Source organism: Leptinotarsa decemlineata, unplaced genomic scaffold (genome assembly GCF_025532065.1).
Source record: "Leptinotarsa decemlineata unplaced genomic scaffold, Ldec_3_MD MMD2_P_RNA_scaffold_5, whole genome shotgun sequence".
NCBI lineage: Eukaryota > Metazoa > Arthropoda > Insecta > Coleoptera > Chrysomelidae > Leptinotarsa > Leptinotarsa decemlineata.
The window spans coordinates 11,225,621-11,244,336 of NW_027412532.1; the positions used below are offsets into that span (position 1 = coordinate 11,225,621).

Here is an 18,716-nt window from a genome sequence, read left to right on the forward strand (position 1 = left end):
GTCGTGATTGTATGAAAGCAACCTGGTTTAATGCCACCACTATTAATTTTGTTTATTAATTTGTATTTCGTTAAAAAAAAGAAGACGTCTGTGGGATGAATCCGCACATATTGATAAAGTTCTCACAATGCAAAAAAGATAATAAATGTAATAAAAAAATCAAAATTTAATGAAGATTGTCCACTATTTGAAAATATAGTATATTAACTGACTAACAAACATGGAACGGGAGCTGGAATATGCCGAGCGGATAGAAATCTAAACTACAACAATCCGCTGGGATTATACACATCCGTCTTTCAGGCTATCTCGCAGTGTGCAAGGCTTATTAAATTGAGACGGATCAATATTTTTACAGACAACAAGAGCGCACTAAGGGCTCTGACAAACCCGAAGGTGACATCAAAATTGGTCTGGGAATGCCGCGCTAGACGCGGATCATCAACTTCATATATAGGTCCTGAACCAGCTCTGGGGGTACCAAAATCATTGGTACGAAACCAGATTAGGACATGGACCAATAAGAAGCACACAGAGTACTGGACAAAAGTACCTGGAAACAAACACAGTAGAACCTTCATTAGGGAACCGTCCGAGAAAAGAACCGAAGAACTAATTCAATATAGTAGGGATCGGCTCCAAATAATTACAGGGTTACTAACCGGTCATTGTCCGTTTAGAGGACACCTGAATAAAATGGGGCTGTACATGATGGATGGAAGAATAAACGCAATAAGCCCAAGAGGCTGCAGTGTTTTCTGGAGACTTGGACTAAGTGGACAAGTCAGACAGCTCCCTAGGTACAAAAAAAATAAATTGACCAACAAATTAATCTACTGATGCACTTTTTGCCATACTTTCACTCATCCAAGAATCTCAACACTTTTAGATTTTTGTCTGTTGAATATTACAATTCGAAGAATTAAAGAAATTAAACCCTGTTAGATTTTCTAAACCACTAAGAAAGAAAATGTAATTTATAGCGGCGAATAGTTTATATATTTCTTCAAAGGAACTTGACCCACGTGATGGTAATGATAGATAGATAGATAGATAGATGAGTTAGTTATAGATGAGTTAGTTATATTGACTTATTTCAATTATTTTGTTTATATATTTCTTACAAACTTTTCATGTACCTATATTTCCTTTTCTGAGCTATACTCACCTTTTTAATAACACAAACATATTTTATATCCTTTAGACTATTGACAATTTATGATTTTTATGTTTCATATACATATTTTTATTTTAAAATTCAAAATATCTTCCAAATTCGTTTCTGCCGATATTGCTAATTTTTTGTTTGCAAGTTTATTTTTTGACGACTGTACACAATTTTTGAATTGTCACATGAAGAGTAGCTAACTCAAAAGAAATGAACGTGCTCCAAAACAATTTTTTTCGATACAATCAATTACAATCGATGGAAATTGAGAAATGAAGAAAGTATCATCCAAAATACATGGTTTTAATTTTCTCCCATCTTCAACAAATTAACCAGTTCTGCGATATCTCAAGCAGCCACTTGCTCAAAAGGCTTATAAAGACAATTTCAATTGTACCTTAGTGATTCATTGATATTTTGTCAGAAATATCTTGAAAGTAATATCATGAATCTCCTTCGTCCAAAATCCAAAATCCCTCTACCACATAGTAAATTTGCTATTTTTAACAAGAAGGTTATTATTTCTTCAAATAGTAAATTTGCTCCTATTTTTATAAGAATGTTATTATTTCTTCAAACGAAGAAAAAAGTTAATTACATCAATAAACATTATACAAAGGTATGTTGATAATTTTCTTTCAAGCATGCACTGGAAGAATAAAATTAACTGAAAAAACTATTTCCAAATATGTCACTTTCACTTTCCCACTGTTCTCCAAACATTCCTAATCAAATTGAAACAGATATAAGATACAGTAACGCTACACAACGTGATACATGAAAGATTATTGAAATGAAATTCCATGGAAAACTTTGGTTGTTTCAGATTTCCCAGTTTGTATTCAAAAGAAAATTGTATGCATGATTTACACATTTTAGTGAATACTTTTTATTGATGTGTTAGGAATCACACGTTAAAAGGTAAGACCTCGTTAGTCCTCAGCTCGCACAAGTTTCGACTTCTGAGGGTTGTCGTTCGTAGGGGTGCGATAGCTGGTTAACGGAAAAACATTTTTGAAACATTTTTTTTTTCAAACATATTTGTTTTTTCTTTCTTTACAAGTTTCCGTTTCTATATATTGACGGAGAAATAGAGAGCCAAAAGTTTTGTTTAACCAAAAATTAATCTCATGAAAATATCATCTTTTCAAATAAACAAAATTATTCCTATGGCTGGGATTAGTTCAACTAGTTGTATGAATATTTCTTTCACAAACTGTCACAGTGGCGAAGCAGATGTGTCTCAAAGTTGAAACGTTTTTGCAAGGAATGAATGAAAGTCTTACTGCTATCCGAAAATATTCTGATGAGGAGTTGAACACTGGTGCCGCAACTTGAAAGTTTCAGAAGTCCACTAGGAGATTGGAAGTTTACTGTTCAAGTGATATTTTATATCAATACTCTTTCACATAGTACGTTTTTTACGGTTCCTCTGTATGATTCTGTTTCAATTCCATCAAGAATATTTAGAGTGAAAACTAAATGAGAGAAAGTTAGTATCAGAAAATAACTCAATGTACTTAATTTTTTCTGCCTACTTTGGAACTTCCCCACTTTCTATATATTGATGGAGACTACAAGATTTTTTCCCAAAGCTGTGCCTTACGTCTTTGTGTTCGAAAAAAAAATATTGTTTGAATTATTTTTTGAAGAAATGTGCAAATCTCAATCAGTGAGTGAAAAAGAAAGACATGATTGGAGAGATGATGAATTATTCAATATTATTGGAGGCAGAGTGCATCTCTATTTTATTTGAACTTATTTTACATACATTGAAATATTAAAATATGAAATTTTTGATAAATCCTTCGAAGGGATTTGACATGTTTCTAGAACAATAGACTTTGAAGATGATATTATGTAAATCCGATCTCAGAAATTTCAATCAAGCCATTTTGACTGAATAAAATAAGTTAGCTTAGTCAATATTTCATTGAAATATCATTACCTATTTTACATTAGTATTTGTAATTGTGAATTTTGTGCAATAATAAAGCAGAACTATTCTAGTTATCATCACCTGAAAAAATGGTGTAGAAATGTTATATTAATATAGTAGTTTACTTAGGATACTTGTCGGTATTGAATGGAAAGGTGTTTTAATACTATCTAACTCAACTGTGCTGGTGTAATAGTCAACTTAATATATTTTGCTCAATTTTTTTTGTGTGTATCATTTCTAATAAGTCTTCACCACTAATAAGTTCACAAATAACATGGAAGATTGAAACCTCTGACAAGAAGAAAAAGGCTTGACGATATCGCAATAATTGAACATAGAATAGAATCAGTATGTCTGAAAGGATAATTTTGAGTGTCATCCTTATCCACAAAAACTCTTTTTGGATTCCCCTAATTAAGCATTTTTATTGAATTCAAAATAATCTGACAGTGAATTAGTTTTTTTTTTAATGACACAAAGAACTATCACAATTCAAAATGAAACATAACTTAAATATTTATGCTGCCTGACCATTATTGGGGTTACCAACTGTAACAGCACTTGGTTGTCTCTGAAAAGTTTCACTATAACCTGTGTTGACAGGATATCTAGCGGTCTCCATCACTTTGTAGTTTGCCAGTTGTTGATAGACTTGTTTCATTCTTTGTATATTGATTCGACTTGCATTTGTGTGATTAACCATTGGAAGGGGATAACTTTTCCCAACGATGCATTTGGCTGCTTGTTGAACACTATCAGGGGCTAACCATGGTTCATGGATGTATTGGAGAGGCATATTATTCAGAATTGGGAGGTATTTCCTGAAAAAGGTAATGAGGAATAGTTGAAATACTCCTGTACTAATATAATTTTACCTTATATAATCTCCATTTGGATCAGCTTTTCTACCAAATTTCACTGGACAGTAGCAATGAAAAAACTGTTGGAAAAAACTGGAACAAGACAGCCACATCCACATTCCAGCATTAACTGACCAATCAGCGTCCAGTAACAGCTCCTCAAAAACCTTGAAACAAATCATTAGTGAGGATTCAACACTAAATATGGTATGTTTGTGTACCTTCATTCCTTCTTCCCAGGAAATCCAAAGATCGCCACGTGTGAGAAAACAAGCTACAGCATGTCTGGCGAGGTGATGGATCCATCCTTCTTGCCTTAGTTGGGTCATTATGGCATCTATCCAAGGAAATCCAGTCTGGCCCTTGAATGCAATGGTAACAATGATTGTTCAGAAAATCTTGTCACATCCTCAGAGAGTATCTCTACCAAAATGAGACTTTACAGTTTCGTTTCTGGGTGGTTTTCAAATCAATTTACTTGATATACAATGAATATAACATTTTATAAATTTTACATAGAAATATTAGGTCGTTTTCTAAAGTTTTGTACGTTTCCACGAGTCTACTTTAAACTCTAATATATCATTCAATTCAATCGAAATAAGCGCCATTTAAATCAGTGCACTTCTGCCAACGTAACACAAGTGTGAGTCGAATAATTCCGGATCGTCACATGTGACGGAAAGTGGATCCTCTACGGCAACAGGAGACGTTTAGGGCAGTGGTCGGACACCGATGAGCCATCCAGGCACTTTCCAAAGGTGAAAACTCACCAAAAAGGACCATGGTTACTGTATGGTTACTATTGTATGGTACTATAACTTTCTGCAAACGGGCCACACTATCACAGCAGAGTCCTATTGTGAAGAAATCGACGAAATGTATCAAGAATTGCGTCAGCAGCCGGCACTAGTCAACTAAGGGGTCCGATCCTGTTCCACGACAACGTCCGTCCGCACGTTCCACCAATCACCTACCTCACCCTTCATACTCCCGAGACCTCCCGCCAATCGACTACCATCTTTTCTGGCACTTCAATAACTTTTTCTCACCGGTAAAACCTTCGCCAATCAGGACCAGGCAAAAACGGCCTTCGTCCGCCTCATCGAATCCCGAGTACGACCAATTTTTAAGCTGACCGAAATAATTGAGTTAGGTTACGTCGGATGACGCTTATTCGATTATATTGAATAAGGATTCATTGAGATATTACAGCTAAGGGTAGACCCATGAAAACAGACAAAAACTTTCGATTTAACCTAATATTTACATATGAATAATCACATGTTTGGAGACTGTCAAGCTCTTCAACGTTTATATATTATGTATAAGTAGATATATGATTTACGGAATATTAAATATGACTACAAAATGTATGAATATAGATGAAACTATTTTGATAAAAGTATAAGTAGATATATGATTTACGGAATATTAAATATGACTACAAAATGTATGAATATAGATGAAACTATTTTGATAAAAGTAGGATATATATCATTGTATATCAGTGTTATATTATTATTATTACATATAAATAAAGGCTGAGGACAAAGTCCTATGTAAGCCTAAAAACGAAGGATATCAACAAGTTAATACAATGCATGCAAAAAGAAAAGAAAAATAATTAATATATGCATAGAGCCGATTAAGCAAATAAGCAAATGTCTATTTTGTTTTTGAAACTGTTCACTGAGTCGGAATTCATAACATCGTTGGGTAAGCTATTCCATGTTTCGAAAATACGATTCACCAAAAAATATTGTCTCTGCCTCGTTGCGAATTTTTCCTTTTTTAATTTGAGTGTGTGACTACGTAACCGCGAATCATCGTTAAAAACAAAAAGTTCTTTCTGATTAGCATAGTTATACTTAGCTATACGGAAAGATATGATGAGGTATCCACGGAGTTGACGTTGGTCAAAAGCTAGCAGTTGTGCCATCCTCAGTCTTTCAGGATAGGTTGGACGCACTTCACCAAAACTCATACGTGTGGCTCGACGCTGTACATTTTCCAACAAGTTCCTATCGCGCACCAGAACAGGACACCACACTGGACCTGCATACTCCATGATTGGACGAACGTAGGTTTTGTAGAGTTTTATGGAACTTGAATATGATGGATGGAGGAACGTTTGGTGGATGAGGTAAATCAGTGTGTTTGCGCATTTGCATGTGGATATTATATGTTCGGACCAAGTTAAGTCGGTATTAATAGTCACTCCCAAGTCTACATGTGAGGACACTGTACGTATCGATTGACCGCTTATTGTGTACGTATGGAGTGGATTGTTTTTTCCTTGTTGAAGTACGAAGCATTTGTCGACGTTAAGAGGTAGAAGCTAATCATCGCACCACTGACTAATCGAGTTGAGGTCTTCTTGAAGGGAATGATGTTCGACTAAGGCATTTCCATACAGTTTAGTATCATCGGCAAAAAAATACTTGCTGGACTTCATGTGAAGAGCAAGATCATTTGCATAAACAACGAAGAGGAGCGGGCCAAGAACAGATCCCTGGGGATATCCATTTATGACTTGTCTGTGCGAAGAAAAAGAGTGGCCCACTTTGACTGAGAAAGTTCTATCTGTCATGTAATTTTCAATCCATAGGTTTAGTTGGCCTCGAATACCGTGTGTGTCAAGTTTGTGCATTAGCCTCCTCACTGGGACCCTGTCGAAAGCCTTTGCAAAGTCAAGATAAACGATATCTGTCGTTATTTTCCTATCGTAAGCTGTCGTCCAATCGTTCATGCATTGTAGTAGATTGCTGGTGATTGATCTACCTTTGACGAAACCATGTTGTTCTGGTGGTATAATTGCGTTTTTTGTTAAAAATTCTGACATCTTCTACGATGATGCATTCCATTACTTTGGAAGGTACGGATAAAAGACTAATGGGCCTGTAGTTAATTGGATTGAGTTTATCGCCTTTTTTGAAAATGGCGGTGACAGATGCCTTCTTCCAAGCCCGTGGGATGCGAGATTTTGCGAAAGAAACTGACATAATTGTTGACAACGGAGAGCAGAGAGTTTCTGCAAATTTTTTGAGAAAAAAGGGGCTCATTCCATCCAAACCAGGAGATGAATTCGATTTAATGTTCAATAAATGATTTTTAATGTTTTCCGAAGTAAACGACACATTAGTCAGATTAACACGTAGTCGTTCTGCTATAATTTTTGGTAATTGGTCATCTCGAGGCTCGACCGTGAAGAAGCTTGTGAAAGAATCGGCCAAAATCTCTGCTGATTCGATGTCTGTAGAACACAAGGAACCGTCAGGTTTTCGTAGGAGTGGAATGCTTACTTTGGTGTTCAGGTTATATCGTATGAACTTGTACAGTTTTTTTTTTGTTTTCAGAGTCTGCAATGTATTCTTCGAACTCGCGACGTGAAAATCGTATTGTTGATACCAAGTGTTTTGAGAAATTTCGATGAGATTGGTAATCTTCTGTGGCTTTTGATCTTTTGTATCTTTTCCAGAGTCTTTTTTTGTGATGTATGAGTGACATTATTTCGGCATTGATCCATGATTTGAGACAATTTTCCGGCATATTTTGTTGCGGGAGTTCTTGTCAGCAGAGGCAGTTACGGTCGAGTAGAATTTTTTCCCAGAGGATATCAACGTCATCACATGCGTTAAACAGTTGTGTCCAATCGATAGTAGAAAGTTCCTCGGATAACTGATCAAAGTCGATTATTTTGAAAACTTCGGTTTCGTACTTGTTTGGCATGTGAATGTTGAGCTGAACAGTTGCGTAGATTACTGCATGGTCCGATAATCCAATAGGTGGTAGGATTTCATGATCTGTGATGATGTTTTCATCGTTGGTAAAAATATACCTAAATATATACCCATCCATATACCCATACATATACTCATATACCCAAAAATATACCCTTCGAATTAATAAAAAAAATTGACAAGCAGACTCCATTTATATGTCAAATATCATCAATATGAGTTATTGGACAGTAAAACTATCAATCCCAAAAAAAAATTGAAATCTTTTGTTCATCTACTTTTGACAACAGTGTCATCACTGAATATAACAATTTTCATATACATACATTCGCCCATTTCGCTAAAGCTTCAACATTCTTGTCCCATGGTATCTGCACGCAAATAGGATTTCCATGCATCTTATCAAAGTTAGGGTTTTTGGTAGCAGCGCAATAAAAGAACTCCCGCCATAGTAGTTGCCCGTGCAGGGACAGCGGAGGGAACGCCTTCTTGATTTTCTTATAGAGATCAGTCAGTTGGTAGTAAAACAGTCTTGTAGATATACAGCCAAACCTCAGATATGGCGACAGGCCTGTTTGAGATGGCAGTAATGATTGAGGCGTCATTTTTGGACGACCAAATGAAGCTACCCATGCCTTCCGTTCAAGGTGTCTCTCCAAGCGGGTTAGGGCTTCGCTTTCACCACCTTGCCATACTGGTGGGTTCAGTCCTGAAACAACATGTGTGATTGAAAAATAAAAAAATTCTGAAAGTTTTCAATGTACTGATTTGAAATATTGATGACTGATATCAAGGTTAGGTTAGGTCAAAATAGAGTGCTTCTTGATGAAGCCGATTCGTTTAAATGGTGAGTGATCTTTCAGGTCAGATGGTGGAAGTGTGGTTCCACCAAACTCTGAAAATCTAAATCGGTCCGCAGCAGGGCAGGCACAAATTATATGCTCTTGTGTTTCATCATTTTCCAAATGACAGTGACCTCCAAGGAGGCCTGTTAAACATCGTAGTTCATTCCTACTGTAGTCCAACATCTGTATGGTTTTAAGCTTCGAAGGGTGAATGCACGTTTTGGAATAAGCCAATCCTGGAATATTTTGCCAGAAGTCTTTAAATCTTCTTGCCATCCAGGTGTTCAATGTTTGTTTGGTAAAACTCAAACAAATGCCAACGACAGGTTCTAATCTGATGAAGCTACTTGCAGCACCCTGCTTTGCAAGGAAGTCAGCAGCATCATTGCCTTCCAAGCCAGTGTGGATAGGAATCCAGACCAGAGACAATTTGTTAAGTCTTCCTATTGAGGAGAGTCGTTTTTGGCAATTCGCTATCAACTTAGACGTTGCTCGGTAGGAGCCAAGAGCTCCTAACGCCGCTTGACTGTTCGAGAACATTTTTATTGACTTGTGTGTGAGATTGGATTCTACCAATCTCTTCGTACACAATTCAAGAGCATAGATTTCTGCTTGAAAAACAGTCGCATAGGTCCCTAGGCAGGTTGATATCTCTGTCCTGGGTGTGCAACTAAAAACACCCGCACCAGAGCCCAAAGGTTTTTTTGATCCATCTGTGAGCCAACAGCTATTTGCTCTTTAAATTTCCTTCTCCCGGATGATCCAATCCTCTCTACTCAGAAAAAGTACTGTATAAGGCAGTCAGTAGTTGACAGTTGGAGGCATAATGTCAGAGGTCATTCCCAGAATGCTGTGGCTTCCAATGTCAGCCAGTAGTCTAGAATACTCTGCATTAGATTGCTTTGTGGAATTGGCGATGTGTACAAGTCTATATGCAGTCCATCTAAGTCTATCATACATAGATAGAATAAGCAGAGTATTATTCAAAGTGGATCATATATTATAACTAATTATGTTATATGGTAGGTTCTACGGCTTGAATATAATGGAAAAGATATACGTTACTTCTTTAGTTATCCATATAAAAGTTTAAAAATAATATTACTTTGCCATGTATACCACGATTTCTTAGAACAAAAATATTAGCAATCTATCCTCGCTATACTTCAAAATCGATTTTGGTAAGTTTCCATCAATGAATTTTCGAAATATTTCACATAAATATTACTAAGGATTGAAGACATAGGAGCTCACATCAAATCCTCGAAAATTTTGATAATCGGATTCCTTATTCCTGTAATTTAACCATAACAAAACACTGTTAACTGCTTTCAATGAATATGAAGCTTCTATTAGGTTGTTTCAAAACTTTCGTCCGTTCATACAAGTCTACTTTAAACTGTAATATCTCAGTAACTTAGTAACTGTAATATTCAGTTTAATCGAAACTCCCACTGTTGCCAACATATCACAAGTAGATTAATTCCGTCAGCATAAAAATTGTTTACTCGGATTCGATAAGTCAACGAAGGCCGTTTTTGCCGGGTCCTGATTGGCGATGGTTCTACTGGTGAGAGGTATGGGGGGGTGAGGTAGAACTTCGACACTCAATTCGTTTAATTTTTGGTGGGTGATTTATGAAATAGACGTGGTCGTGGATCAGGATCGGACCTCTTCTATTGACCAGTGCCGGTTGCTGCTCAAGCAATTTTCGGTACATTTCGTCGATTTCCTCACAGTAGTGATGATTTGGCCGGTTGTAGAAAGTTATAATGAATCAAAGCAGCCGCTGACCACCATACAGTAACCACGGTCTTTTTGGTGGGTTTTCTCCTTTTGTTGTACAACCACTTTTCATCACACGTGATGATCCGATTCAAAAAAGGATAGTTTTGGTTGTGCAGAAGAACGCATCATTTTGTGATGGGTCGGTCTCCACCAGGGTCCTTAAATCTTCGTTCTGGAATACTGTAGGTCGACCACTTCGGGGCTTGCCTTCGCGGCTAAAATCGCCGGAACGAAATTTCGCAAACCAACATCGAACAGTACATTCATCAACACATCATTGCCAAATGCCTGGTTAATTTTGTGGGCTGCTTTGGCAGCACTTTGGTTCAATTTAAATTCATAGAAAAAAATTGTCCGAAAATCACCCAACGACATCATAAGCTGAAAAGATGCAAAAAAATAAAATTTTGAAGAAATTAACACAGCATCAATGTATAGATAACAAAATTCTCCATTGATCAGTATATACCACGGCAGTGACGGATCCAGACCATGATTTCGGGGAGGGGGGGGGCAATCGAGATTTCTTAGTTCACCCCTAACTTTTTAAAACCACCAAGTTATAGATAAATACCTTACCTGTAGGTCTACCCTACGTTTTGATTCATATAGGAATATATTATATTCTACCATGTAGTGTGGAAAGTTTATTTATTTACTTATCAAAGCAACAATAACAAATTGCAATGGCGATTATCGAAATGGTTTTGTCACAAGGTTGCAAATTTCTGCTGCCACTACCACCGCCAAAATTAAAATAAAATTAGAACGTACATCAAATAAATTTTTTTTTGAAAGGTTGACGCTTCAATAAAAAGTTTGCAATTCTTAAGCACACATCCCTGAGGGAATTTTTTCTCGGGGGGGGCACTTGCCCCCTTTGCCCCCCCTCCCTTCGATCCGTCGGTGTACCACGGCACGGTGGAATAAATATTCATTGAGATATGGAGCTACAAAAACACATAACATTAAAACGGACAAAACAACCATACCTTCCGTGTCGAAACCTAATTCTTCCAGAGTAGGTACACCATATTTTTCATCGTGATCATCTGCCAAAGGTGTGATGGCCCCATTCAAAGTTGTTGCATTCACTGGTACCTCTGGTTTAGGAGGCGGACCTATACATGAAATTACAGCTAAGAATTGGTGGTAAGTAAGGGGTGCTTTTCCTCCATTTTTCTCAATTATGTGTTCGAGGTGGTAAAGTGTATGCGAAGATTGTTGAATCACCTGAGAAAAAGAGTGTAAATGTCATAACCAATATTTAAGAAAACACCGATAAAGAAGAGCCCTTCAATAAATATCCATGAATAACACTTACAGTTATCCCCAATTCTCTGCATAACGCTGTAATATTATGATCTCTCACTTTCCCAAATGGTTCCGGGTCTTCTTCAAAAGTAAGGACTGTAGTTCCCCACTCTTTGAAGAGTTTTGGAAGGGCATCTGCTGGTTGTCCTCTGATTACGAATAATCGTGAGTTGAGTTTTCTCAAACTGCGATCTAAATCTTCCAAACACTGGAGCAGGAATCTGTAAGCAAAAATGATATATATATATATATATATATATATATATATATATATATATATATATATTGAATGATGCAACTAATTTTCCTTTATTTTCAGTATTTCAATATTAATATAACTCACAAAAAGGATTTGAAGCTTTATAACTCCTATTATATGCGAGCGCTTTCGACAGTTGGTCGTGGTGTCATCATCTAGGCTCTACTCAAACTCCGAGACTTTTTTTGGAATGTTTTTCCGATAATATAGCAATTTCGGAGAGCTAATGAAATGTTATGTTGTAGAAAATCAAATTAGATTAGCCAAGTCCAATGAATTTACTAGACATATTATTATGTCATCAGAAGTCAGATTGTTTGGAAGAGCAGATAATTTTGCAGTTCAGGAAAAAATCGAGAACCAATGTAGTCGATGGTTACGCTTTTCACAGTTTATTAACGATCTATGAGATTTTTATTGGATAATGGCAGTAAACTGCAAGTTTTTACTATGTCTGTTACTTTGTGTCACTACAACTCACCTCCACTTGTTGACACCAACACTTGAAGATCCCGCAAACCAAGGATCTAGAACAAACACACACCGAAAAGTTTTGGCTCCAGTAAGTCCTTCCCTCAAAGATGGATTGTCATGTAGTCTCAACCCCTTCCGGAACCAGTGCACTGTATGTTTTTCCTGTCCGTTGGACGTTTGGCCAGTACTCCCGCTCATCTACTGACTATGAGAATACATTGTAGAAGTTGGGAGTTTCACTTCGTCAACCCTGTACAGGTTCATGCATTTCTTCTGAGCATTGAATCTGCAATTTAAGATGAGCTAGTTCTCATAAAATGTTTTTATTTTTTATAAACACTCTGGGTATCCAACATCAGCTCGGAGGAAGAGAAAATATCAAATAAGAAAAAGCAGTACTGGCGATGTTATGACGTTGACCTGTGAAAATATAATTTAAAAAAATAAATACCCCTTTATATGATGGGATTCCATGTATGGATAGAAAAGAAGATATCTTCAACCTTGAAATATGAGAAATTCCACAATGACACCACATGATAATAAGATACCTCGTCTCTATAGTGACCGAGTCTTCATAAGATATGGTCCTCTCACACGGATCAGTTTGTGACGTGTTGGCCGCTATATACCTATGTGGGAATCGTAGAGGTATTACAAGACATTACTATGATTTTGGGTTCTTTAATAAAAGATTTCCCACCGAACTTACAACTTTGTTCAACGACTCAAAAGTACAACTCAAAATACTTATAGTTCAAAATAAGAACATATGCATTCACACCCGGAGTCACGATTGAAGAGAGCAAAAACCGGGAAGTACCAAACGTTTTGCCAGTCAGTTGTTGCTAAGTGCGCAGTGCGATAGCTTGGGTTGTAGAATGTGATCACATTCAGCTATTGAATGTCGGCTTCCTCAGGTTGCATTCCACTCTCCCAGTAGGCAGCTGCTCAACTAGGCAACTCTATAAACCTGATAAAGCTGACAAAACGGGATAGAGTAGGAATCCTTATGAGAGAGTGAGCGGAACCAGACCTCCACCTTAACAAGAATAATAGCAGTTAGAGAAGAAACACCAATACCCTAAACGGATAGAACGGATATATGCGATAGATCATATTAAAAACGGATTATGGCGACAGGCGATATAACTACTTCAAAGTTCGCAACGCTGAATATGATAGATGTAGATGAAAATTCAAAATTCTCTTCGAATACGAAATGAATATATTTATTTTTTATAAGGGTTGCCCGTATGTTTTCACATACAACCGTTAGAGGGTGATAAATTTAGCATCAGAATATTTGTATCTGTATCTGTAGAGTAGGGAGGGTGAGTGTAAGCCCACAGCACTTAGGCCACATGTGACCAATTGTACATTCTCCCGAGGAGTTGTCCTCCTAGGTCATCGTCCATCCTGTCCTTTCCAGGAAGGTGGACAGGTCAGTGGGAGACATCTCCTTTATATCGGCAGGTGTAGGCTAAGACTTGCCGAACTCACACTCTCTTATTGACGATAACTCCGGACACTCACATAGGACATGCCTGACAGTCTCATCTTCCTGTTCAAACATCCTGCATAGAGGTATGTCCACTAGCCCCATATTATGGAGGTGTTCCTTTTTTTTTGTACCTTGGGAGCTGTCCGACTTGTCCATTTAGTCCAAGTCTCCAGAAAACACTGCAGCCTCTTGGGCTCATTGTGTTTATTCTCCCATCTTCTCATGACACCCATTCCATCAGTCTCGTTCTCTGTACTAGTTTGTACAGGTTCCGTGTTGGATGTTCGTCATATTCTTCCGGGCGTAATTTTGTGCGTCCAGCATCCTGTGATTCAGTGCCTCACATTCGCATAAGATGTGTAGAGCTGTTCCTATCCCTTCGTTGCATAATCTGCAGCTGAGGTCTCCATTTTATTCAGGTGTCCTCTAAGCGGACAATGACCGGTTAGCAACCCTGTAATTATTCTGAGCCGATCCCTACTATATTGAATTAGTTCTTCAGTTCTTTTCTCGGACGTTTCCCTGATGAAGGTTCTACTGTATTTGTTGCCAGGTACTTTTTTCCAGTACTCTGTGTGCATCTTATTGGTCCATGTCCTAATCTGGTTTCGTTCCAATGATTTTGGTACCCCTAGTGCTGGTTCAGGACCTATATATGAAGTTGATGATCCGCGTCTAGCGCATTCATCAGCTTTATCATTACCTGTGATTCCTGAATGCCCTGGCACCCAGTACAAAGTTAAGTTGTTCCTGTTTGCAAGTTCATTCAGTTCTTCATGGCATTCCCAGACCAGTTTTGATGTCACCTTCGGGTTTGTCAGAGCCCCTAGTGCGCTCTTGCTGTCTGTGAAAATATTGATCCGCTCATTTCTTTGAGGTCTCAATTTAAAAAGCCTTGCCCACTGCAAGATAGCATACACTTCCGCTCGGTATATTCCAGCTCCCGTTCCATGTTTGGTCTTCGATCCATCTGTATATCAGGTGTTTTTTCCAAACATGTTTTCGGGATGACTAATGGTCTTCCACTCTTCACGGCTTATGATTTTGGCCGTGAAATTTATGTTAAAGTTGTACTTCGGTGTCATGTGGTCCGTGCACATATCTTTTGTAGTTCGGTGAGTTTTCCAGTCTGAATCGGCCCATCCTGGCCATCTCCATTATCACAAAGTGTAAAGGAGGTAGATTCAGGAGTGTCAAATGCAGCTGTTGGGGTAGTTCTCATTGCTCCCGTCATTCCCAAACATGCAAGTCTTTGCACTTCACCTAGTTTATTGATGGCGATCGCCTGCTTCATCTTTGGTCACCAGACCAGAGATGCGTATGTTATCATGGGTTTAACCACCATCGTGTATAGCCAATATACCATGTCTGGTTTTAGCCCCCTTGTTTTTCCATAGGTGCGTCTGGCGAGCATCAGTGCTACTTCCGCTTTCCTCTTTATCCTGTCCAAGTGTTGGTTCCAGGTCAGTTTGGAATCTAGGATCACTCTCAGATATTTAACCTCCCCTGACACTTGTATTTTTTCAAATTTTAGAGGTCCGAGGTGTTCCCTTAGTTAACAGTGGCCAGTCAGAAATCCTACTGTTACGCGTAGATTTTTTCTGGTCAACGCCAGATATTTCTTTGGCGCCAGCTTCCCAGGGTCGCCCAAGGTGATCCTGGCAAGATTACATCCTTTGGTTTCATCCTATCTCTTTAAGGATTGAGCATGGGTGTAACATTTGGCTACTTCCGCAATTGTCGAAGTCATCAGGCATCAGAATATTTGTAAAATTAATCTTTTATCATTCTAGATTCAACAACAGCTTAGAAAATGAACAGCTTGTACAGAGAGAGAAAAGAGTAAGTGTGTAAAAAAAGTATACATCACTCATTGAGGTATTCCATTGAATGAATTTTAATGATTTTCAAGAAAGGCCTAACACGACAAAATATTATAATTGTTTTGTTCAAATTTTGGTGATGGAGCATCAGAAAATAGGTACTGTTCACATTTGGTTTGCAAAATTTCGTCGTGATCGTCCGCCAGTGACAAATCTTCTGGAAAGCGACATATTTTTTTATTTCTAAGAAACATTGACACCGTGAGCAGGCCCGGACTACCCATAAGGGCAACTTAGGCTATGGTCTAGGGCGCAATTTGATAGGGGGTGCAGTATAAAGAAGAAATTGAGAAAATGGAAAGATTTTCATTACTTACGAATTCACAAAATGATAAACAGCTTAGTCAAATCAATCAATTCTAAATTGAGAATGTCAAGTAATACAGGAGTAATTGTCATTAATATAATTTAGCGTGCATATTTTTCTTTACAAAGACATCATCTAGGGTTTTAATAGAAAAATCAAATCTTACTTATCCAAGATATCGTCCAGTAGGGGAACGCCGGTCGAGTTAGCGTGAGTAGTTAGTTCTTCTCATTCAATCGACTTTTATGTAGAACGATAGAAGGTCGATTTCTGTCGTCCAAACCCGTATGAATATTCGCTCTTCAGGAGGTAAGACGTCGTTAATCCTGGGCTCACACAAGTTTCCCTTCCTATGGTTGTCAAGGAAGGGGCGACAGTTGGTTAACGGAAAACATATTTCAAAAGAAATATGAGAGTTTCCAATGCGGTCTACTTTTCAGCTGTCAACTCAAGATGACAACTATATAAAACCAGGGCTCCAAAACAAAGTATTGCTGATTAGACACCGGACAACGCTTTTTCGAACGTACGTAAATATTCACGTATAACGTAAATATTCACGTATAACAAAGACAAAACTTCAGTGTCGGATAGATCAGGAGTAGGTATATAAGTTGACTTTATATATTGGCCAAACGGCGAAAACATTTTCTCAAAGAACTAAAGAGCACATAAGTAGTTTCTTGAATGGAAAGATTAATTCCACTTATGCAAACCATTTACAAGCAGAAGGACGTGTTAAATAGATTTAAGAATTCGGGTAATTTACTAAATGACCAAATATAATTAAATAACTTTCCGTTACCAATTAATTTTTCAAATGTGGAAACTGATAATAAACTGATACATGAACTGAGGTAACTTCATTTATTACATGTTCATTTAAATAAGTTTGTACGATTACTTTCAATTGATTCATTCACAAACTCAAGTACACAGTTTTAACATTAGTTGGGTAAAATTACCTATAAAGCATTGAGTAGGTATATTATATAGATTTTAGTTAGTATAGACAAGCCCGAAGATGCTATTGTATAATGAAACACGTGCTGTGTTTTTAAGAAACTGTGAAGTGTTTCTTGAATATGTTATGAATTTTCATCGAGTATCATCCGATTAATAATAATAATATATTTATTGCCATGGGTTTCATAAGAAACATCAGCAATGTCAAATACAAAAATACAATTTACAAACACACATATAAAAATATAAGTAGATACTGAAAATAATGTCAAAATTACAAGTAAAATGTAAAATAATATATATATATATATATATATATATATATATATATATATATATATATATATATTATATATATATATATATATATATATATCATTACTTAGAGTACGTTAATTTGTGGCTGTTACAAAAAAATAAAAAAAGTATGCAAATATAACTCATATTCCGTCACATATGTAAACATTTACGCCAATCTAGTTGCGTAGATATGTTTAAAAATCTTGCTTTGAGAAAAAGAGAACGACCAAGTTATTTGATTAAATCAAAACGCATGATGAATACCAAAACAAAACTCACCCTTTCGATGCAGCATAATAAACCATTAAAACCCACTATTGTTTGAACAATTCAAAACACTACAAAGCGCCTACCGAAACAGGATTGTGAAATATTTCCGTCCACGGCATTTGCAACGTGACCTAGCGTTGAACACTCCGTCATTGGTCGAATTTGTCATGGGACCTTTGAGATCACGTTGCAACCGATGTGTTTGGCTGCAATACAGAGAGCGCGAAACTATATAGGGTCTTTCATTAAGCGCTTCCTATCTTTAAATTTGAATGAAACGAAATATCATCGAAATTTTGTACCTACTCGTAAGAAAGACCTATTTCCGACAGCCATCTTAATTTCGAACAGGTTGGAGCCTGGCTCCCTTACTCTTACAACTGCAGTTTGTGAGAAGGACAAACGGGTCAGCATAGTCTATAGTTTCTCTAAATAACGAATTTTTGTGAGTTTCCGCACTATCAAAAACTTACCGATTCCTCGACTGTATGGACTGCTGAATGGAAGGCAGCTACAAATCTCTGCGGATGGCTTCGTTCCGTACGAACCACGGAGCATTCAGAATCATCCGTATCAACTTATTATGCAATCTCTCCAGAATGGAGACGCCTGAAGCGTACATGATGACAGGCTTGAACAACGTTTTGTAGATTGTGAGTTTGTGTTTTAGGCTCAGTTTGGATCGTCAATTGATCAGAGGGTATATACTTTTGATCCGACCCTCGATCTTTGCCTTCACGGTTATGATATGTGTTCCAGACCGAGGTACTTTACCCGCGCTTGCCAGTCGATATCCCTTCCAGAGATCCTCACTTTTCTGACCGGAGAAGATATCGTTCTTCCCATTGTTATCGCCAGAGTCTTGTCCAGGTTCACCCGGATCTTCCATTCGAGATACCGATCCCGAGCTCTCGACCCACTCCATCGAGGAGTGCCACAGGGGGCACCTGAAATGTTCTGTGAAAGACCTATTGATGCCATTATTTCTAATCAAAATGGGCGCCAAGTGATATACAAGAGATAACTACAAGATTCAATCTTAAACTAATACCCAGGGTGTGACCTGATATATGGACATTATAAATCACGATAA

The 18,716-nt window shown here is 37.4% G+C and overlaps 1 protein-coding gene across 1 annotated transcript; it reads right to left on the reverse strand.

Annotated features, from left to right (window-relative positions):
• Positions 1 to 3,554: 3,554 nt before the first annotated feature.
• phr6-4 ((6-4)-photolyase) lies at positions 3,555 to 17,781 on the reverse strand. The gene is made up of 8 exons (XM_074169537.1): positions 17,633 to 17,781; positions 12,401 to 12,679; positions 11,671 to 11,881; positions 11,339 to 11,579; positions 8,040 to 8,422; positions 4,192 to 4,332; positions 3,986 to 4,137; positions 3,555 to 3,931 (listed from the first exon to the last, which is right to left on the reverse strand). The coding sequence occupies exons 2-8, from the start codon at positions 12,589 to 12,591 to the stop codon at positions 3,628 to 3,630; spliced, it is 1,623 nt and encodes a 540-aa protein (XP_074025638.1). The 5' UTR covers positions 12,592 to 12,679; positions 17,633 to 17,781; the 3' UTR covers positions 3,555 to 3,627.
• Positions 17,782 to 18,716: the final 935 nt, after the last annotated feature.

Bases quoted from the DNA above. Each gene is read 5' to 3' on its own strand.
- phr6-4 (XM_074169537.1), bottom strand. From the start codon at position 12,591: ATGAGCGGGAGTACTGGCCAAACGTCCAACGGACAGGAAAAACATACA. The intron at 11,580-11,670 runs GTAAGTGTTATT...TCTTTTTCTCAG, and splicing joins GCAGAGAATTGGGGATAACT to GTGATTCAACAATCTTCGCA. The intron at 4,333-8,039 runs GTATGTATATGA...ATTGCATTCAAG, and splicing joins CTTTAGCGAAATGGGCGAAT to GGCCAGACTGGATTTCCTTG.